Source organism: Etheostoma cragini, chromosome 2, assembly GCF_013103735.1.
Source record: "Etheostoma cragini isolate CJK2018 chromosome 2, CSU_Ecrag_1.0, whole genome shotgun sequence".
NCBI lineage: Eukaryota > Metazoa > Chordata > Actinopteri > Perciformes > Percidae > Etheostoma > Etheostoma cragini.
Window position 1 is genome coordinate 8,342,651 of NC_048408.1, and position 23,893 is coordinate 8,366,543.

The 23,893-nt window shown below is 41.1% G+C and overlaps 1 protein-coding gene across 3 annotated transcripts in view; it reads right to left on the reverse strand.

Annotated features, from left to right (window-relative positions):
- The window catches only part of grk4 (G protein-coupled receptor kinase 4), a 47,407-nt gene that overhangs the window by 19,179 nt on the left and 4,335 nt on the right, over positions 1–23,893 (reverse strand). For all 3 annotated transcript variants that reach the window (XR_004658621.1, XR_004658629.1, XM_034886612.1), the window contains exons 2-6: positions 16,095–16,190; positions 8,174–8,286; positions 6,972–7,049; positions 6,068–6,168; positions 582–674 (exon numbers count right to left, since the gene is read on the reverse strand). Coding sequence is in view for 1 of the 3 variants with exons in the window: in XM_034886612.1 (XP_034742503.1) it covers positions 582–674; positions 6,068–6,168; positions 6,972–7,049; positions 8,174–8,286; positions 16,095–16,190 (481 nt within the window). In the remaining 2 variants the exon portion in view is untranslated. The remainder of the gene's footprint in view (positions 1–581; positions 675–6,067; positions 6,169–6,971; positions 7,050–8,173; positions 8,287–16,094; positions 16,191–23,893) is intronic.

Here is a 23,893-nt window from a genome sequence, read left to right on the forward strand (position 1 = left end):
AAATAGAGAAAAGATAAAGAGAGACAAAAAGAGAAATAAAAAAGTTATGTCATTCTCTCAGACTGTGTGATGTAATGATCTAATATATTATGAATCCACCCTGATGTCTGCTGTTTCCACCCTGCTACAGTTACCCAGCCATTATGCAAAGCATCATCAAATATTTATTACCACTCACAACAAAACACTGATTGGCAGCACCACCTTTTGTGTTTCAGTACAAACATCTTTCCTGCGACTGGTCTCTATATACTGTAATGTTTGTTTTCCATTTGCTTCGAGAATTTCTTCTGCCATTTACTAAGATAATGTCATCTTTTGTTTATCATATTCATTAATCATTTTTTTAATATCTGCAGCCTCTAGACACTATGATCCCTCCAATAAAAAAAGTTTATAGGCTGTAAGTTTATAGGGGACAATTTGCTGCCCTTAGCAAACAAGTAGAATGAATGATGCAAAGAGTCAACAGAGAATATCGAATGTGTATAAGATCATACGGATGTCATTTTTATGTAGGAAAAAAAAGAATGGTTTGCATGTCTGCTTCACCGAGCGTGTAATCTGCAGTGACTACCCACCTCTCCAACCATTTCCACTGCAGGAAGCGAGAGAAGTATATGGACTCGTGGTAGGAGGAAAATGGAGCTCCACTCAGATAATCACGAACTATTCTGTAGTGAGGGAGGGAGGGAGAAAGAGGGTTGGTAATCATTTAATAACAAGGTAATAAAGATGCGACGATAGACGTCACTAGATAAAAACAAAAAATACAAGCACATGTACAATTTCATGCCAAATCTTCCAATCAGACAGACATCTGGCCTGCTCCCCAGCTACCCCCTGAATCACATATATGTGTGTGCGTGTGTGTGTGTGTGTGTTCAGGCATTGCAGTCTGTGTTTCGGTTGAAAGCTGTTAACAGTGAAAAAGACTGGAAAAAACACTGTGAAAAATGTCTTTGAACACAGACATTCCACTCAACTCAAGCAGGAAACGGGGGATTTTGGGGAAACCGGTTTTCACTGAACAGGAGGCCGAGCGGAACATCTAATCTCATTTTACCTCACATGTGAATGTGGGGTGTGAGTAGGTCTGAATCTATGAGATTATGTCATATTTTCAGGCATAAATAACCCCAAATTGTGGAATAGTCCTGCCATAAATTGAAGGGTCGAGGTAACTGACACCAAAGTTCTTTGAGGAATGAAGGGGTCACGAAAGATCCCAGCCTCCTCGGCTCCTGACTATACGCCACCCGTCACTCCACTGAGACTTGTAAGAACATGACTGATTGACATGCCAGTCGCTCATATTAGTGTCCTTTTCCACTGCTTTGACCTAAACACCATGTCCTCTTTGACACCTTGATACCAAACCAACATGAACTCAACTGTATGAAACAGGTTTACAGTTAGTTTCAAGGGTTGTGGCAAGAAATAATACGGGTCAGCAAAAATGTTGTGGTTACGCCTTTCAAATGTATTGTCCTTGCTGTCTATGCTGTCGACAGATAACATATAAGAATATTACCGCAGTGCTGGGTCCCATTCTAAGGGTCTAAGGGTCCTTTTTATATAATCTACAAAAAATTAAGAAATCCTTTACTATCTTGTAAGTTTTTATGAGATTTTGTTCTGCTCAATCTTAATAGCGCATATTCCAGTTGTCTGACAGCAATATTAGTTACCATAATAGTTAAGATTATGACTAGAAGTTGTCAATACAAGCTTTGGATGCAGAGTTCCATATATCCAGCATAAAATGGCAAACATCTGTCATCCAAATCGTAACCAGTAGCATCACGATTATCAATCATATTAACTAGCAATCCCTTCAGATTCCCAAAGATTAATCATAGTACACCTATGCCTTGAGTGTAAAAGTTAAAAAGATGCGATACCTGAAATCAATAATATAATTAATATAAAAGAAAATCATCGCAATAGTATGCATTGACATCAACTACAGGACCATAGAAATGCTCCAGTGCAGAGTGTTTCTGATGTGAGCTGTGCTAACTCTGAACAAGCAGCACTTTCTCTCCTGCCGACCAGTGTGCTAAAATTCTCTTCTGCAACATATGACTGAAAAAATAAAAAATCAAGCTTACAGCAGATATCCTTCCCTACCACCCAAATGTTGAAGAGATGCTCATATTTGGCAGGAAGATTTTCCGTGACCATATTTTTAAATGACTTCATCACTAAGGAGGATGAGAAAAGCTGCCTGTGGTTACCAACAGCGCTGGGGTGGCTGGTCTTGGCAAAAGACTTGAGAGTACAGAGTTTCCACAAGGGGAGCACCCTTTGCTTCAGGATGTAAAAGAAAACTGAATTATGTCATAATGGGACCCTTTTGCTTTGTACATGAGATTCCATCCATTTAGATTAGATGATGATGATTTTATCGATCCCTCCATTGCTGCCAATTGTACTAAAAGCATTTACATAAAAAATTAAAATGCACTGAAAAGTGCTGGACTGTCCTGAAACCTTATCAGATACAATAACATCTGTTTTAAGATCGCTCAAGCACAGTATTTGTTTTTCCCCCTGTATCAAGTTCTGACCTAAATCTGTCTCAAATATCAAACCTTGACCTGAATAACTAAAGTTGCTCAACTAAGACTCATCAACTGGCTTCACTCAGTCTAATAAGACAAAACCGGTTCCAAACACTTAAAGAAAGGGGCTCCAGAAATGCAGGAGCCTAGCAGTGTCTGGCTTGGAGTCCAGCACCGGACAGACACCATTGGGAGTAGAAATAAACACAGCTACAATATGGCTTTTGTTACTCGAAGGGAGCAGGGAGAGGATAAGAAAAGGGGAGTAAAATCTGCACACAGATCTTTGTCAAGACAGGCGATACACAAAACACCAAGATCCACACCAATATTCACATGTATTGAAGGGCCACGCTTTACTTGGTATGACATAATAGTATGTTCCACTGCAGCAGAAGAAAATTCATGGGTGAGCTAATACATCTCTTTTAGAGGGTGTGAGGCTCTGCCAAAAGTCACATTTCCACGTGCAGCACCATGCTTTCCTACAGGCTTCCCTTCGAGAAAAAAAAAGGGAATAAGCCATGGGTAAGAATTACATATTGGAAAAAGAAAATTAAAGAAATTAAAATTACACAACGGAATACAAATAATGATTGTGGAAGGAGTGATGACCAAACTTGAACAGGAATCCCATTCAAAACCATTTGAACTACTGCTACTGAAAACCTTTCAGTAACACAAACATGTGTCTGTGTTGTTCTAAGTTTGTACACTCTGCTGTTGTGCCATGCTCCCTTTCCATTTCCCCTCAATTTAGTTTGCTCTTCTTTCAGTACTCTTTGGGTCTTTCTTATAGTGACAGACCGATATTATCAGGCGGCCGATTTATCTGGCCGATATTTGCATTTTTAAGAGTATCGGCATGGGCCAACACATGGCTGCTGCGTTCGCCGATAGTTTTTCCCCAGCAGTAGTTACAGACAGGCGTCCACAGGCAGCTGTGTGTTGAGGGAGACGCTGCAGTTCACATGCGGACCATGGACTGCCCCTCCATCCCTAGCACCATGGCAGTATGCAATTACAACTCAAGCACTTTATTTCAATGGCTACTTTTCAGGTTTATTGTTTTCTTAAATGATTTAAATGTGTGGAAAAAGGGAATTTAGTGATGACCTGATTATATCTGTCTTATACTATGTCAGCAAGCAATGCATTATCAAGGCTGTGTTGGAGATGTTGATGAAAGCCTTTTACCCTTGCACATTCAAACATATGCAGTGCATCCATCCATATGATGCACATTGCACATATCATTTGGGTGATATGAATGTAAGATGGCTGCAGAAGGGACACTGATCTGTGTTATTGTTCCATATTTTTAAAGAAATGGCATTGCAGATACCCAAAACAAATCCAGTGTGGCAGGACTTTACATTTTTATGATGTAAATTGAGGAAGCAAAAGCAGTATTGGCTCCAGAATTTGGCAGCCCTTATTGGTCATCGGCTAAGGCTGATGAAAAGAAATGAAGATAAAAAATGTAGAAAAGAAATCAGTATCAACATCGGTACTGAAAAAATCCACATCGGTGGATCACTACTTTCTTATTTAGCACCTCATGCAGCCTATTGCATCTTCCTTGCTCCCTCTGAAGTCAGTCTGAATGGATTGGATGCTTCCCAAGGCATAAATTACTTTAGTATCTTCTTCAGTGTTATAATTTCTCAGAGTTATAATTCTGTGGCCTCTTTTTTTTCACACCTTTTCTCTGCCCACCCCAGTGCCCTTTTGACTACTCTGGTGTTAAAATAGAGATGCATGCCGAAAGGAAGGAAACCAGAGCAACAGACCATGACCTGAAATGCCTAAGAAAGAAGACAGTGAAGAAGACAGTGTGTTGTGTTCATCTGAACCTAAACCAACCTAAACCCACACACACACACACACACACACACATTACGGCATTTTACAAAACTATTGGTCTCAATAACTTCCTCCATGCCTGGAGAAAAAATGAATTGCAAAAAGTAAAAACGGTAACAGTGTATCAGTGTAGTCAGCATGACCAGCTTCTGAACCTCATTGATTTTAGAACTCCGACAGCTACAGGAGAGCAGGCTGAGAACATAACAGTGTTTTTCCAACCATCATTCCCACTTCTCCTTAGTTCCTTCTAGCAGATTCCGGTATTCCCCGGGGAAGCTCAAGTGAATCAGAGGCTGGCTGCAGCATTTCCAACCAAAGTCTGTCTGCTTCTGTGGCTAAAAGTTGGGACTTCACAGAATTTTGGCTTTTGCCAGGACTTAAGAAACAGGGGTCTGTTTTTTTGAAGCGTCCTGATTTGAAGAGGTGAATTGTATTGTGTATTATATGTATTGATGTGATATATTGATGTATGTTTTTATAAACGTTTCCTGACAAACAAATTCTATAAAATAAAATGTGTTGTATGGCAGAAGTACTGGGTTGCATTTCATTTCCTGCCAAGTCACTGCCAGAGTGTTTACACAATCCAGCAATATTTAGGTATTCTTTTCTATGAAAATCACTTCATGTTTTCTGTTTAGGGATGGACAAATGTGTTGAGTTACCATCATTATGAATCTCTTACCATTCTTACTTTACACACAATTCACTTTAATTAAACTGAAAAAAGCTACAACAACCAATGATATCTAACCAGAACCTCAACAAACCAATCAGCTCACAGTATAGTTCAGACATCAACTGCTCATACTAATTAAAACAAACACCTCAGAGGTGGGCCAAAACAAGAAAGGTAAAATAAAATATATATACAGTATATATAAAGCTCTGGCATAGAGTATATATCCAGTAACAGTAATGATTACATTTATTGTTGACAAGGTAAATATGACAACCTATCATGATATCCACATTATATCATTCAGTTGATGTTCTGTGCAACAGAAAGTTACTGTGACAGAGTTAAATTATTGGGCTGATACAAAGTCACGTTGAGGTGTGTGAATGTGTGTCAGTCTGTGCAATCAGAAGTACATTTGGGGTAATAATCCCCAGTCTGTTTGCGTCTCCTGGCACTCAGAGCAGGAAGGAGAAACACCTGCAAGTGTGTGTGTGTGTGTGTGTGTGTGTGTGTGTGTGTGTGTGTGTGTGTGTGTGTGTACATAAATCCGTGTTTGTATGTGTGTGAGAGTGTGTGTGTATGGGGAGCACTGAGGTGGCTGTTGTTTTCATGCCAGCCATCCGGATGCTTTCTCTGCCCACTGCTCTTTTTCATTTGCCTGCATAGTGTGTGTGTGTGTGTGTGTGTGTGTGTGTGTGTGTGTGTGTGTGTGTGTGTGTGTGTGTGTGTGTGTGTGTTACTGCACTCCAGGTGCCAGCTGCCTCATCATCACTAGTGACAGGGTGCACTAATCCACACAGTCTACAAACACACACTTTCTGCAGGAACAGGACTCTGTTGCACTTTGTTGGATAGAGTCAATCATAAAGAAAAACACAAACCATCTATAGTATAGTGTATAGTACAACTAATAATAAAACACAAATCTATATGTGAGTTAGAGACTTACTTGGTGCAGTCATTAAAGAGATCCTTACATGGACTCTGCTCCAGCCTCTCCCGACACCCAGCGACCACATCAGGGGGTACGGCTGGCAGATGGGCTGCCGACTTGAGGGTAACAAAGAGAGAGACAGAGGGGTGAGGCAGACAGACAGACAGACAGAGAGGGACATAACTAAGTAAGATGATGGTGTAACATGGCTGCAGAACACCAAGGCTAAAGAAAAAAGATCAAAACACTATCAGACGCCTCGTCCCTTTCTACTTGTGAAAGTACACACCCTGTCACACCAACACAGAAAGGTTTGATTTATCAGTTTGGTCCACTATATAGAGCAGTGAGAATGCTTTAAATTATATTGAGGACCAAAGTGCACCAAGAAGAGTCTGTGATGCAATTACACATAAAAAAAAAAGGTTATACACAACTTGCGCTACAGGACAGCCTGCTTAGGGTATTCTATTTCTAGGAGTGCGTTTTCGGTAATGTAGCTGGTTTTGTTTACACCAAAAATAGTGTTGTATGATGAGCAAAGGTTTAATTTTGGTCTTATTAGACGACAGAACCTTCTTCCTCAACCAATAATGATCTCAACGCAACCAAGAGAACCAAAAATAAAAGGTGTGAGCACTACCCAATTTTGCTGCAGACAGAGGTGACAATGATACACAAGTGCCAGTAGTACACCAATGCTAAGGGGTTAATACACGTATTTGGCTACATACACCTTGGATAAAGTCAGAAGTTGTTACAATCCATCATATATGTGTGATACATCATTGGCAAATATGTGTTAAGTCATTACTAAATGTAGATGTAATGATGTCATATTAAAAGAAGCAATAATCGAGTAAAATATTAGTTCCATATTGACTAGCTCTGTTATTAAGTAGTTGTTTGTGCAGCATACCCCATTATTAAAGTATGTGTCTAAAACATTCAGTCCGTAGTCTCTCCTCTTCTCGTCAGGAGCGAGCTGGTACATGGCCTGTCGGAGAAGAACAGAGTGAGCAACTACAACAGCGCAGGAAGCCACACTCATTAAGCCATCTTTAGTATCTTTCCAAATAAGGTCAAAGAGAGACGGCACCAGAAGGCTGAGAGAAAGGTTGAGATGGGGAGGAGGAGAGCGGGAGAAGGGTAGAGGGTTTAATGAGACCCAAAAGAGAGGGGAAGGAATTTAAATAGAAGTGAGCATTTTGCCGCAGACAAATAGAGAGATGGTACTTGTCAAAAAAAACATCTCATCTTAATCAAGGCAGCAAACTGGCAACCATGTTCATCTTCACGCTTCGCCCGTTACATTCGTCAGCTACCAGGATGAGGCCTCAGTTTTCACGCCTTCGCACCGTCACAGAATGTGTTTTTGGTCAAACATGGCTGTAGGCAGAAAGTTGTTCTGGAGTTTGACCGCTCTGAGCCGTGTGTTTTTTTTCTTTTTTCAAAGTTTGCCGGAGAGGAATGGGAACGAGTGATGTGACTGTGCATCACAGCCAAGGCATGTCGCCCTCAGTGGGACTAACAGCACATGTTAAGTACTAAAATGCAGCTTGTTTCATTTCTTGCATTTTTACGTGTACGAGTCAGTCACTCCTTGTGTATGTACCTTTGTGCCTGTCCACCTAACTTGAAAAAAGTCTAATGTAGGTTCTTATTAAATAAGCATGACACCCCCCCCCCCCCCCCCCCCCCCCCCCCCCCCCCAGTTTTCCTTTCTCGCATACCTCCAGGGGCCTAGAGACAAGCTCGGGACTGTGTTTGACTGCTCACCCAGGGGACCTGTCTCTGACGTGGGCTTGACATCATGGAGGAGTGCATGGAGGAAGGGGAGTGGTCTGTCTTCTGACAGCCTGTCTAAGTCGCTAATCACCCCCTACGCCCACCCCCCTTGTCCTACTGCCAAGAGCAGCCAAAAGGACCAAGCTCGGACTTTCCTCTCCTATTCATTGGTCTGCGGGACCCGATTCCCTCTCATGAGACAAGTCACAGAAAAGCGAATAAAATGAGAGACAAAGACAGAGGAACAGACAAGTAAAAGAATGAAGAAAGAAGGATAGTTATAAGAACAGAGAATAAGCAGAGTGATTGTAAAAGGTTAATTTGATGTCTTACCACAGTATCCATAAACTCGATGCAGCGCTTCAGCTCTGGCCTGGTGTCACAGTACTGACGGAATAACAGCCGACCAATGGGCTGCTTCTCACATAGACTGGTGTAGTCCCTCTCTGAGGGGAGCAGAGGGTGAAAAATGGAGAAACATTACTACACTAAAAAATATACTGTAACAGTGGTTCCAAACCTGAGGTCTGGGACCCTACAAGCAGTCACAAGATGAGTCAGGAAAGTCCGTGTAGGTACTGTGTACTAAATAAAACAGTTCTTCTAAACAGAATTGTCTTCTCCTTTTTTTCCCTTCTTTTTTGAGGGCTCTTTGTAATTTTTTTGTAAAATACCACTAGGACAAAAAGGCCACTAAGAAACTATCCTGTGAGTTAGCATAGCCTATGAGTTAGGCAATGTAAGCTAACTCATTGATGTTAAATGCTAACCAAATAGAGGTTTTAATTTTTGCAAAACAGGCAAGTGGTTCATCTTATACTGCGCATGACAATTGAAGATACCCTTGTAACAAAAAATATATGTAAAAATTATATCAGAAAGACAGAGAAGAGACTGAGAAAAACCAACCACAGTTAAGATGCTAATATACGTGGAATGGAGGCTAGCTAAGACAGACGGAAACTTTAAATCTCATATCCTTATTCTCTCTCTTATTCTCTATATTAATAGAAAAATGTGTACCTTTATGAACATGTTGGCTAGATGATGTTACAATGTGTATTTCGGTTAGAGTGTACTTTGGAGAAGTCTAAAAGGTATATTCCCCTACCTTTGAAAGGTGCTGTTGTATCATGCACAACCAGTAACTCAACTAAAATAGGCTAATCCTATTAATAAACATCATAAAAAACAGCAGTTAATACTATAAGGGTGAGAGCCACAAAAAGAAACCGTCACAAAAAGCAAGCTGTCCCTTAATAAATACATTTGCTTATGCTACAACATGCTAAAAACAAAACACACTGTATTTCAATAGGCTTGTTTGCGATGAACTGCACCTCGCCTGTAAAGTGGACAAGAGCAGGCGACAGCAGCCGGGGGCGGGGACAAAAATCTGCTCTCTAGTCGGACCGTTTCCAGCCGTTTCCTCTAGCCTTCAGGCTGAACAGGATGTGACAGAAACACTGAATTCCGATTTAAAAATGTCATGTATAAAATGTCAACAGACCCATACATCAGCTTGTACACAGTCTCCTGTTGTTTTAATTATGACAGAGTAGCCATTCAAAATGCTCTACATGTGATCTGTTGCTGATTTTAATTAACAGACCAAATGTATATGGTCCGTAATCTGAACAAATTTAGTCTCTCTGACTTCTAAATGTCACTATCAGCCACACAACATGTGTTCTGTACAGAGTAAGCCTTTCAATCAGACTAATAGTTAAAATCCCAATTCAAAATCAACAAAACGTTTATTAAAAAAAGAGGCCTTCATGTTGTCAATTCTGAATCAGCTGTTTAATCAGCTGAGAGGCCGGCGTTACCCAGCATGCTCTGTCTACACAAGTGTCTTGCAGTCGGTGAAAAGCAACCGCGCTGCCTGCGTCTCAGAGCTGCGACCGCCTTGATCTTGTGAAGTTATCGTTAGCCATGTGTGCATGACGTCAGAGCAAGTCGGGATCAAGTCAGACACAAATCTAACCGGCATGCAACGGGCAGCGATCGCTGGTGATCGATTCTGCACAGACCCGGCTCATCTTGAACAAGTCTAATGTTTTCTTAATGTGTGTTTTCTATTTGGTGTGTGTCTGTGTGTCTGTGTGTCTGTGTGTGTGTGTCTCCTGTGCAGCTGGCCCCAGCCTATTAGGACTAATGGCGTCCATTTGAGTCATATTTCCTCTGGCACCAAATGAGGAAGAAGACCCAGAACATTTTCCATCACTGGTTGACATAAAGGACACAAACACAAGATACAAATACAAACAAAAATAGGCCACACACATTCACGTACACAAGCGCACTTGAATAGAGGAAGAGGAGGGATGCATGGGTTGAAAATTTCTGTGGTGGTGACAGCTACAAGACAACCTCTGACAGTAAATCAAATTTTCACAACAGCCCTCCCAGCTGCACTGTTTATTACACAGCATTCCCCTCTGCTCTGCAGCTCAGTGCTCCTCATTCAAACTCACCACTTATACAACCACAAAACCTAAGTTATCGCTTTGTTGAGCAAACAGTAGAGCGGAGAGATATGATATTTTTTATTGCTTCCCCTTCCACTGTGAGACCACTGTGTTTTAGAAGAACAAAAAGCTCTTTCAGAAAATCTCACTGAGAGATCTTTAACTGTATTGCGTTGCACTTGTCTTCAGACAATGCATTTCATCTTTGATCACCAAGTTTTTGGATTCCCTGTCATCTGTGTTCATCTTTGAGCTAAAGCTCGGAAAGCCCCTTGCTGTCATTATTGATAAAAGCAATTTTAGGGTGTCTGTGCAGCACAAAATGTGTGGAGCGTTAACTCCTTTAGCTCGATTTATCTGGCCAGGTGAGAACAATGTTGTGAATACCTGACAATTTCGATCTCGCTTTGTATTTTGCAAACAAATGTGTTGTAAACACTGTCCAATAAAAAAAATCTTCTTATGAGTACATGGGACTTTTGTTGATGGGATGGTTTGTTTGTTTATGGGCAGTGTGAACCTAAACAAATCAAATTCAACAAAGTCAACTTTTCCACTCTGGTTGAGAAGAAAATGAACTTTGAAGGCTCTCTAAGCTTGAATAGTTAGTGTCTGCAGTTCAGCAACCCAAAAGCTAGAGATTTCGGATTCTTTCTTTTAGTTAATATTTTCTTAGGGGAATACACTAACGCAGTAGTTTACAATGAGCATCTTGATAAGGTCTGTGTCTTGCTTCAGGTTTTGCTGTGCGGATTTCAGGGTAGTTACATTCCAATTAGCATTTCCTGCTGAACCACAGCACAACTGGTCCCTCTTTGTGGTGATGAACTCCAATGTTCCTAACACGGAAATCACAGAAACTGTTGTGCAATATTCTTAAAAGGACTTTCATCCTTTAACTAAGCCATTGAGCAATGAATGAGCAATGTATATGACGCCAAAATGATCCATGTGTCACTGGGTAGCAACCAACATAATCCTAATGAAGCGATGGCTTCATAATTATACAAGTTTTATATGTATATATATATATATATATTTTATATATATATTATATTTATATAATTTAAGCTTTTGAACCGTAGACACTACACTACATTCATCTATAAGGCTTAGAGCACTGTCACTTATTAGCAAATGCATGCCATATACAGTTGGGCTCAAAAGTTTGGGCACCCCAGGTAAAAAAATGGTATAAATGTGCATAAAGAAGCCAAGAAAAAGATGGAAAAATCTCCAAAAAGGCATCCAACGACAGATTAGATATTCATATATGTCAAAAAAGTTTGATTTTGTTTCCATCATTAACACAATATAACAGAAAACAAAAAAATGGCATCTGCAAATGTTTGGGCACCCTGCAGAGTTAATACCTTGTACTGCCCCCTTTGGCAAGTATCACAGCTTGTAAATGCTGCTTGTAGCCAGCCAAGAGTCTTTCAATTCTTGTTTGAGGTCTCTTCGCCCATTCTTCCTTCCAAAAGTCTTCCAGTTCTTTGAGATTTGTGGGCGGTCAAGCACTGCTCTTTTAAAAGGTCTATCCATAGATTTTAAATTATTTTGAGGTCAGGAGATTGTGAAGGTCATGGCAAAACCTTCAGTTTATGCCTCTTGATGTAATCCACCGTGGATTTTGAGGTGTGTTTAGGATAATTTTCCATTTGTAGAAGCCATCCTCTCTTTAACGTCAGCTTTTTTACAGAAGACATTAAGTTAGCATCCATAATTTGCTGAAATTTTATTGAATCCATTTTTCCTTCTACTCGTGAAATGTTCCATGTTCCACCGGCTGCAATACAACCCCAAAGCCTGATTGAACAACCCCCATGCGTAACATTTGGAGAGATGTTCATTTCATTAAATTCTGTGCCCTTTCTTCTCCAAAAGTACCTTTGCTCATTCCGGCCAAAAAGTTCTACGTTAACCTTATCGGTCCACAGAACTTGTTCCCACAATGCATCAGGCTTGTCTATATGTTCATTTGCAAACTTCTTCTGATGACTCTGCCATGAAGACCATATTTGTAAGAGTATCTCTTTATAGTGGAACGGTGTACCACAGCTCCAGTGTGTGCCAGGTCTTTCTGGATGGATCGTGCAGTCAAATGTGGGTTTGGACTTCCTTTTCTCACAATCCTGCGAGCTGTTTTGTATGCTATTTTTCTTGCTCTTCCAGATCTTGCTTTAACTTCCACTCTTCATGATGACTGCTATTTCTTAATTACATTCCAAACAGAGGATACTGGCATCTGAAAATGCTTTGCTATCTTCTTATAGCCTTCTCTTGCTTTGTGCGTGTCAACTTTTTCCGTTTTTTAGATAAACTGCTTAAAAGAACCCATGGTGCTGATTTATGGGGCGAGGTCAGATGAGTCTGGGAATTTAAAACCTTAAGATTGACATCACATGGTCTTTCCACACGTGATTGAGAACAATCCATGACACTGTCAGGTCTCAGCTTTCCAAAGGAGGCGGTGCATGCGATAAATTCTCCAGGGTGCCCAAACTTTTGCAGACGCCAGTTTTTTGTTTTGTTATTTTGAAAGTGCAAATGATGGAAATAAAATCTTATGTCACTTTTTGTGACATATAAATGTCTAATCTGTCATTTGATGCCTTCTGGAGATTTTTTTTCTTGGCTTCTTTATGCACATTAATACATTTTTTTACCTGGGGTGCCCAAACTTTCGAGCCCCAAAATAAAGGAATATATCTGTGCTCTAGATTTATATAAATTCATGTTAATGTTGCACATTCTGAGCCTTGTGACAAAAAATGTACTGCTACTGTAACACCTCTATCACACACACCACCTTTACTTGCTGTAATAGAGGGGAGTAGTCCCAGCAGTTCTGTATATACTGTGTTATTTTCTGTCATAATTTGTTTACATTATAACGGTACACAGAAAACTGGGACTTGGCAACAACCTGTACCCAGGAACACCTGAATAATTATAGTTTCCAGGTTTTCATACCTTAACAGTAAACAAGTCAATTTTCTAAGTATGTGACATATTCCTGTAAGAGCAACAACTACTACAAAAGGTAATTCATGTTAGCCTGGTGTTTTAAAAAAAAGGAAAGTTGAAATGAATAAATAAATTATATAAAGGATTTAATTGTTAATTGTTAAGAAAATAGTTGGGCATACAACATTAACTGTGTCTGTTAATGTCCGAATATCAAGACAGAAACCATGCTAGATCACATTCATGTCTCTCTTAATCTTTTTTTTAAACAATGTTCTATTGTTTTTCCAGTAATCCCATCCCACAACAAAATCTCTCTTAACATCTGCCGTATTACAAAAGCCAAAAAACAAAGAGCAAACCATATGAACTTAAGATATGCACAGAACAATGGCACCTCCAACAAAGCTACAACACACACACATTCAAAAACAAACGAGAATTGTAATTCTGCTATTACACTCCAAGACAAAGACCTTTCCCCTTCTGGGGGTTCACCACTTGTTACATTTTAGATCTCCTGTTCCGCATTTTCCCTCTATAGGTATGCATGTTTTCCAAACCCCCATTTTGTTTTTTAGAACATATGTTAATCTGTCTCTCTCTATCTTGCCTATTTCTTAAATAAAGTTTACAGATTGCTCATCTGCAAAACTACAAATTCTGTCATAAAATGTATACTGTAAATATAGAAAGACCAAAGACCCACAGTTTCTTTGGCCTTGGTCTGGGTTAAATCATTTGAATATGAAAACATAAGCCAGGTGGAAACCAATGACAGTTTTCCTCATTGCATAAGAGTAACCGCTCCTGTGTCCCAAAAAACAACTGGGAAAGTAAGACGAGAGAGAACGTGCAAGACAAAAAAGGTGTCAGAAGTGAATGTAACAAGTAAATGAAAGGAAAGAAAATCAAGAAAAGGAGAGTTATAAAGCTTGAACTAGCCTGGATTAGTAGTAACTGTCTGAGCCAGTGAAGTATGCTGAAATTACAACTTAATTAAAACTCCAATTTAGGCTAAGACTGAGACAGTGAGACAGTGAATGTCCAGCCACAAGTGTACGTATGTGCAGTAGGTGTGCATGCTTGTTAGAGAACAAAAGTAATAGGCGGAGGTGTACTGTATGCATTGGATGGATAGCAGAGAAGAAAAGAGAGAAGAGAGAAGGAGAGGAGGAGAGAGGGGGATAAAGGCCTAAGTCTGGCAGACAAAGTGGCTGCAGCCCACATAATGTAATCTAGGCTTCCTAGAAGCACTGCACACTTGTCAAGGCTAAGGTCAAATGCCTGACATTATCAAGACACAACAAAGACACTGCTATCAGTCGCTTTACTGTGCCTACACTGTGTATGGGCATGTGTGAGCGTCTCTGCAAACAGGTGTGTGTGTACATGCCTACACGTCTGTGTGTTTAAGGAGCAAAAAAGGGATTATTTTGATCCTGCGCTCAGTGTGATAGGGAAATTATGCAATAGCATCTATGTAATAGTGACGTATGTAAAATTCAACAGCTGACACACACACACACACACACACACACACACACACACACACACACACACACACACACACACACACACACACACACACACACACACACACACACACACACACACACACACACACACACACACACACACACACACACACACACACACACACACACACACACACACACACACACACACACACACACACACACACACACACACACACACACACACACACTTTTAGAATCCTCTACTAGGTTATACTCCAAATGGGAATAAATATGTAAGATATGACAAGCACAATGCTTCTTCACACTTAAAGTGACATTTATGTGCTGTGTTTTTAAGCAGGTAATCTATCGCGGCAGATGACAGCTACATTCAAGTTTATGATAATTAGATCTGCAAGTAATGATTTGTGATATAAAGACAAAACGACAAGGAACACAATTGACGCTGAGTAGGAGGTATCACCGTAGGGAGTATGTTCATCTACATCTTTCACTCAGCCTCCCTTCTTTCCTCCAGTTGTTTCGCACACTCCCTCCTGTCCTTAGGAGATCTTTCCTCCCGTTGTAAAAGCCTCTCTTTTTGTTTCGTTTATTCACTCGCTCCATAACTCCTCTGTTCTGCCACTCTATGCTACTCTGAAGTGGTGGAAAGAGGGAGGGAGAGAGAGAAGCAGATAATGGGAGGGGGAGGCATGGAGACAAAAAAGAGGGAGGGAGAGTGGGGGAGGGTAGCACTGCAATCTCTGGCAAAGATAGCTGTGACGCACTAACACACACACACACACACACACACACACACACACACACACACACAAAGTGCTGTGGCATTCAGAGGACCAGGGTGGGTGGGGGGAACGAAGAGATAATGTAGCCCAGGAGTAGAGCACTTGTCTGTGCCACAAAAAGAGAATGTCGCCCCTACTTTCTACTGGTTTCTATCTACTAAGTCAAACCTGAATGTAGTATACATGAAGGAAGCAGTAGTGAAGACGTTTTGATTTGGTGTGTGAGCAGACAGATTCATTGAGACACAGATCTAATGTTAGGGGAGACTTTGGGATAAAGAAATGACTATGCAAACAGCTTCCCTTAGTCAGATACACACAAACACATCTATACACACTGTTTCCTGTCCCCTGCCTGTAACTGCGGGTGGAGACGGGTAGAAACAGGAAGGAAGTCCAATCTGAGCTTCCTCCCGCAGTCAGACCCACCCCAACGACATAGCATGGCACCTTATCTTTTAGCTTTCTCACACACACACACACACACAGACACACACACACACACACACACACACACACTTCTCACCAATAGTCCGGCGTAGCTCCTCACACTGGCTGATGTGGGGGAGTTTTAGCATCTCCTTCCATTTCTTACTGCGACCATTCCTCTTCCCTCCTCCACCTAAGAGGCACACAGAGAGATTGAAATCAGCCTATCAATCTCAGTCACTGTTTCAACACTGCAGTTGGAGTCTTTCGGCAAATTGTTGGCGTTTTCTAGAACGTTACAAGAACAAGAGGACAACCGGTGTAGTGTGGATGTGTGTGCAGCATGTTGACCAGGCAGCAACCAGATGCAGGGACAGCTGGTTCATCTCACCAGTCGCCCCTATGCATCATGACCAAGCATGTGGTGAAGATGTTGACAGCGTCAGTGTGTGTGTGTGAGTGTGAGTGTGAGTGTGAGTGTGAGTGTGAGTGTGTGTGTGTGTGTGTGTGTAGTGAGCTATGGTATTTACACCTGGGAGGATGGACAGAGTACTTAAGGTAGTATTCTTATCAGATGCTGCTTTGTTTTGAAAAACTAGCAGCTTTACAAACAAATAGCAGAAATGTGCCGAGACGAGGAAAGGTTACCGTGGTAATAACTTGCCTGTGTGTGTGTCAAAATTTATTTTTCTGGTCAAAAAGACAACACATTATGCTGGTTAGGATTTCTCAATTATGAGATTTTGCTTACTTTGGAGTGTTTTTATTCATGGTCAGACAAAAAAAAGCTTTGGAGACATTAGTACATAAATGCCATATAAAAAGGTTATTGCATCGCTAACCATTTCCATAATTTTTTCATAATTGCTGCACTATTTACAATAGGCATGGACACACCAAGAGCACTCTTTTTCTTTTTTTAAGAGGTGTTTATTTGTGAAGATTTTCACTCTATTTTTTTGACTTGTTCCTGGGTTGTTTTTAAAAGGCAGTCTACCTCTTCAGTGGTTTGATTTCTTTTGGTAAAAAATTTGTGAGGGAGTCAGATTAAGGCAGAAAGCCCTCGCTGCAGATACACATCTGTGGACCCAGAGTCATTGGATTGCTGTTTTTGTCATTACTTCCATTCTATTTTAATATTAATTTTTATTTATTTTTTTTAAACACAGAGCAAACAAATTAGCTTGAGCTGGAGTGAACCATGTAGACTGTGACGGTTTGAGGATGACAGAGAGCGAAATTCTCTGCCCCGAAGTTCACCAGAGACCAGAGAGACACCAGCTGGTCCGGCAGTGACATGTGACAGCTTCAACACAAATACATACAGGGGTCACTGTGGTCAGCTGCAAAACAACACCTTCCCAACACACACAAGCATGCTGTATGTACAGTGTGCATGCTCTCACCTGTACAATAATATCCCCGACTCTTTTATATTACTAACAAAATAGCTTTTCTTGACCAGTCATACTAGTCGGATCTTACGTTCACAGTGAAGAATAACCACAAATATACTAACACGCATGATATCGGCACTACAAGCTGTCATTGCGTATATGGACAAGCAGTGGTAGCATACACATTTTTTTTATTTTTAAACTACTGTGTCAGGCTGTGAATAACTTGACAGAAGCGTTATGAGCAGCAACTTGTTAAGGCTTATAGGATCCTACTGGTCTCAGGTTGTAGATGTTGACAGGCATGTTGACAGACCAGTTGTGGGGCTGTAGGGGACACACACACACACACACACACACACACACACACAGTTGCAGGTAAAGGAAACAACATAAAAAAAAAAAAAAGCAACAGCAAAGATAAATGTTGGAGTTAAATGTTGGATAGCTGATGATAGCCAGTTCCACATGTCTGGTTCTATTGCAGAAGAATCCATGCACACACGTGAGCCAAAAACACAGCATGATTGATGATTACAGTCAAAACAGCGCAACAACCAGAAACAAATGGTCAGATATTCACTTCTTCCCTGTCAGAAGCTGAGGAAAATTTAAGTGTTGATACATGTAGAGCCAATAAAAAGTTTAAAGTGAAAATGTTTGTATACTGTACAAATGAAATTACTGTGAGAAACTTCAAAAGGGGTCAGAAGGAAAAAAGAGAGAAGGAACTAGAGAATAATTGAGGGTAGCTATACAAATGGACAAAGATACTGACAAGGAAAGAAAGACAGGGATTTTAATGGCAAGCTATGAAAGCGTGCACGTGTGTATGTGTGCGCGTGAGTGCACGTGTCTGTCGGAGCTGGCTGGGTCACCCCACCCTGTTTAATGTCACTCTGACGTCAAAGCCATGTGTGCAAGCCCTTAATGCAGACAGGATGGAGCAAGTATTTATTTAACTTTGGTTCTCCCCTCTGAGAGAACGGGGCCCTCCACAAACACTGACTTCAGAGCAGTTTCACTCATTCATAGCCGAGCCCGACAGCCAGCGCTGAGATCATCGCGCAGGATCTTGGGCCAGGGTTGCGCATTTGCAGAAGTGACCAGATCCAAAAGTTGGAACATGTTGGGAATGACTGATGTCAAACCAGGAGACATGCTGCTCAACTACGAGGAGGAACATTCCTTGCCTTAAAAGATTTATAAACAGCAGGGTCATCCTAGTCGCCCAGGAGTCCAAGACCCAAAACACCGTCCCCCTTCTCTCTATTTGTCCCCATGTTTCCTACAACTCTTTACTGTCAAACACTAACAACAACAAAAATGCCATAACAAAATGCCATAAACAGCTTTGGCACAGATGACCCTTTAGAGCTTGTTTGAAACAACCTAAGGTAAACAGAGTCCTCTTCATTCAACAGTCTGTTAGTTCTTAAAGCGGACAAAAGATGGCACGTGGCATCAATGCAAAGCATTTATGTTGTATTAACACGCAACAACCTCTTCCTTTTTTTCACGATTATTTTTGGGGGGCTTTTACCTTTATTAGTGACAGTGGATAGACATGAAAGGGGGAGAGAGATGGGGGTAGACCCGCAGCCCAGGCCAGCAGGTCAGATTCAAACCCGGGCCGCTGTAGGACTACGCCTATGGGGCGAACCCACTGGGCGAGCTAGAGGTCAACCCGCAACAACCTTTCTGAAGTCACGGAGCAATTACTATTCATCACTTCTTTCTCAGTTGCAGCACTTCTTACAGTAGTAGTAGTAGTAGTACAGTGTTAATTACTTTGTGTGTATTTTGATGGGTTTCCTCCAGTATTAAGTCTAACATGTTTGACGTATTTAAGCAATGGGAGTCTGGGAAACCGAAAGAAAATGCACGTGAGAGGGTAGGCCAAGAGTATTCTAATGCAGTTTTTCTTTGTATGTCTATCTGTGGAGTGATCTACAAGTGCATTAACTAATATTACATTAATGCGTCTCTTATGTCTTGGCTCTCTCTCCTACCAGTGATCAGGTGCTGTTTATGCTCTTAATGCATGTGCAGGCCAAAAACAGTCCAACACCATCCCAAATATGCTCCTCTCTCTGTTCTTCCTTTCCTCTCTCTTTCATCTCAAGTAGGAGAGGGAGCCAAACTGGAGGTCACACGGTAGACTCTAGTATAATCTGTGGGTGAGCCCCCCGCCCCTGGCCCAAACTTTTCAGAGTTCCTGCAGCTTTAATAGTTTCCGACTTAAGAATGTTTTCTTCAAAGCCAGTTTAAATAGAGTTCACAACTTATTTCACATCCAAAAGTTAAAGTGGGAAAAATAAAACAGAACTTACAGAAGAAATTCCTGTGTGACCGCTGGATTTAATCATGCCTTAAAAAGCATTTAAAAGCTTTCCATTTGTTGAGAAACAGGTGAAACGAGAACTAGACAGATACACCAGCCAACAGATGTGTTGACCATCAGCTCACCGGCTCATTAAAGATATAGGGCCTTATTTTATCGATCTAAGTGCACGGCATGAAGCGCCTGGCGCAGGTGTGTTTGGGGCGTGTCCAAATCCACTTTTGCTAGTTTAACGGCAGAAAAAAGGGTCGGTGTGCAAAAGGGTTGTATTTGGTGTCTTCATTAAATCATAGGTGTGTTTTAACATACAATAAACCAATCAGAGTGTCATCTCCCAGTCCCTTTAAAGGCCAGGCGTGTTTGTACCATGGTGCACACTATTATGATGGTCGATTTGCTAAGCAGGAAGGAGAGATTTTCAGGAGAAGAAACTGATCTGCTCATGCGTGAAGTGAAAGCAAACAAACAGATTTTATAATACTATTTCACATTGTGGTATTTTTAATCTTTTGCAAGTTTATGTGCCCCTGCATGTTCCTGTGTGTGTAACTAGCAAAGAGGCATGGGCCTAGGCACATTTTACTTATACGCAGCTAAAATAACATTGAAATGCTGCGCTATAGACAGTCTATACTGGCTGACAAGACAACAATATGCAAGACAGAAATGCCATTACATAGTTTTTAAAAAGTTTTTTTGCAACTGTACAATCTTCCACTAATACATATGATCTCAAACATCAATATTGGTATCAGCCTTAAATAACAGATTTGTCTAGAAAAAAATCTGTGTTGTACGAGGATATACAAAATATCTTTGTGTTTTCGACTGTTGGACAAACAAGAGAAAACAAGACAATTTAAAAGCCACCATGAGCTTTGGGAACTTGTGGTGGACCTTTTTAACCATTTACTGACAGTTTAAGCCCAAACAATTAATCGATTGATGAAGAAAAAAATCGTTAGTTACATCCCTAAATTACTATTTAGTTCTTCATAGAAAGGAATAAAATTGTCTGTATTTACTGAAAAAAACTAATTGTTACTATTTACATATACAGTAGGAATACATAAAGCAAGTATTTGCACCCATAATCTAATAATAAATGTTCATTTGGTAAAAATTGAAAGAGATAGCTGTGATAAAACTACATTGCTGGCAACTTGTTCTGCTGTGATTCCCAGCTTTTTCAGATGTTACCATGAACACAGAGCCGTGCGGCGCTGATGTCTTCACAACTAGTCTTTATTTTGCATCGCCATATGGGAGAAGCCGCTCACCCATCTGATGAACACATGTCACATGCCGACACTCAGAATAACAGCCACAAGGCCAGAAAATCAAGCTCGTCTGTGACAGTAACAGAACGACCATGGCAGCAAGCAGCTAGTATTTACATCTTCACACAATCCGCTTCGGGCAGTTCAGCTACACACTCGCTCAAAGTGACTTAGTGCAAGAAGGTATAATTCCTTGAACCCTGACTTTTTAAACAGCATGGAGGTTAAAAAGAGCAGGGTCAGTGTGCACTTCAAAATTTCTTCTGGAGCATAAAATGAAGAGAAAAGTAAGTGAAAAGCCAATCATGCTGTTAAGTAACTCCAACACATTTGGGCACCAACAGCCTTTTTCTAACTTTAAAAACACTGATAACACTGTTTAGCCAGTTATTTTTGGCCAATGTAATCATACCCTGAATATTTGGAACCAGCCCATACCTTGTCAGATCTGACCCCCACCCTGCAGCAGTCACATAGGTGGAGGTTCGGAATCTGACGGCTGCGGTATCCTCCCAAAAAACATGACTTAAATGGCAGGAAATGAGAGAGGGTCACACATAGTTTAGGCCCATTGTAATATGAGCATGCACACGCACATGGGCACAATGCAACCTGACCATGATAAATGCTCTCCCAGTCGCTCTCTCCCATACAGTGTGTGATTGGCTGGAGTAGCCCCTGATAAGGAAAACATTAGCTGCTAGTATCTGTGTTGCCTATTCAAAGCAAAGGCCCAGTGTTTGCATAAGGTAATCCGTCTGTATACTCTGAACTGAAAGACACACATCAGCTGAGAGAGAGGGGATAAGACAAACGGGAATATCAGGCAGCACTGCTCTCCTCTAATCCACACCTCTTTCACATGCCCCCTTCCCATTTTCTTTCTAACTCTGACTTCTGCTTCTTGCTCCCCTCCCCCATCGAAACAGTTTCTTTGATATGCCTTTGTTATTCCTCATGGTCAGACTCCCCTCCCTCTCTCTCCCTCTCTCACTGTTTCTTCATATGGCCCTGCAAAAACGTGGACAACATTACAACATCGGAGTAACTTCCAGGACATCAGGACATGACAAGAGAATGTGCAAGGAGGGGGGGGGATCTCACATGCAGTTCTTGAGCAGAAAAATAAAAAAAGACACACGCTGCACGTAAACATGCACTCTTGCTCATTCCAGCAGCGTGCCGTGGTGTTTTGCAAGACCTCTCTCTCTCTCCCCTCTGCCCCGTCTCTCTGTGTTCAAGATATTCCATCAAATCTTGCCGAGACGTGCTTGAAAACTGACCCTTGTTTTCGCAGTGTCTTGGGGGAGAAGGGGGAGGGAAGGACGATGAGCGAACAGGGTGAGACAAACTTGAGCAAGACACACAGAGTAGTAAGAGAGTTGCAAGTGAGTAAGAGGACAGACTGAAAGGTTAATCATTTATATGTTATCTCCAGCTGTCTCTCAGATGAAGAGCCCACTGGTTAATTTTCATGGCCACCCTGAAAGAGCAGGAACACACAAAAGTACCTCTCCAGCACTGAGCCCTTGGGTGAGGAACACATAGCACATATTACACCTTGAAGATTATCTTTGATAAGACAACACTTTCAAGTCATATTTGAAGGCAAGACTGACAAAATGTTACCAAGGGCAGACGCCACAATTGTGACACCACGACCGTTTCAAAAAAGGCAAACTGATAAAGCATGAAGGACCTTTGATATTTAATACACTTGCCACTAGACTTTGACTCTAACAGACCTTTTAAAAACTCTTTTTACAGAAACTAAATCGTTATATGAACCATACAAACTTTTAAATACACTCAGCCGTACACACTGTTAAATCAGGCTGACAGCTGGGTTCTCATAAGAACAACGGCCATTTAACATTTAATAAGGCAGCTGGAACAAGGTCCCTATGATGTTCACAAACTGCCACAGAAAGTGCCTCTTCATGCTTAGTCAGCTTGCCAAGAAATTGGGCTAATTAACATCCCTGTAGCTACCCAGCTAAACATTCCTGCTAGTGCCATGCAGCATAGCCGCGTCTCGTTCTCCACACAGCCCATTTGTGGGTGTAATAACTGTAAAATGAGTCCCACATCAAGGGACAGTCACAAAGCAATGTGTGTTATGAGCCTCAGCTGGAGGAAACACCCCAGAGTGATGACAACAAGTGTTAGCCCAGCTATGACCACAAAACTAATAAAGCTACGCTGGCTTACGTCACAAGAAAACCCTCACAAGTGGTCTAGCTAGCCTACCATTTGAACAGTGGTGGAGAGTGGGCAGAGAGCAGAGAGAGGTTAGAGACACCAGTAGCAGAGATTTGTCCTCTTAAAACTGATGTTTAATGGCAACACTTCCAGCTTGTAAGGTGGAAATGAATTATATAAGAAGGATTAGTTTCTACTGTTTGACAGAGGAATGTGAGCACTGGACTGTCCACATTCTTTCTTTTTTTTGAAGACCGTAGGAATTATGAAAGAAACACAGCAGAAAAAAAATCAAGTGAAATTTGATTCCAGGAAGAGGGGCGAAATACCCTTTACGTCCAGTCACTCTTACATTTGAATATGAAAATATGCGGGGAAATGTACTATGTGGTGAACAAATGTTCATGTCACCTTTGCATACAAGTTTGTGTTAAAGATTAATAACACTCAGCTACGCAATGTAAGCCTGTACTTCTCTGCCCTTTGGGTATTTCCATTGCTTCTTAGTTAGCACAGACACATTTCTCTACCAAAGTCAGAGACGGCCATAAAATTAAGGTTCACTTTTTTGCTTTTCAACAGAATAGCCTTCCAATTTTTTTCCAACTCAAACTTATATTTTGATTTCATCCTACAACTGGAACAATGGTCAACTTTTGAGTAGGCCATGCTT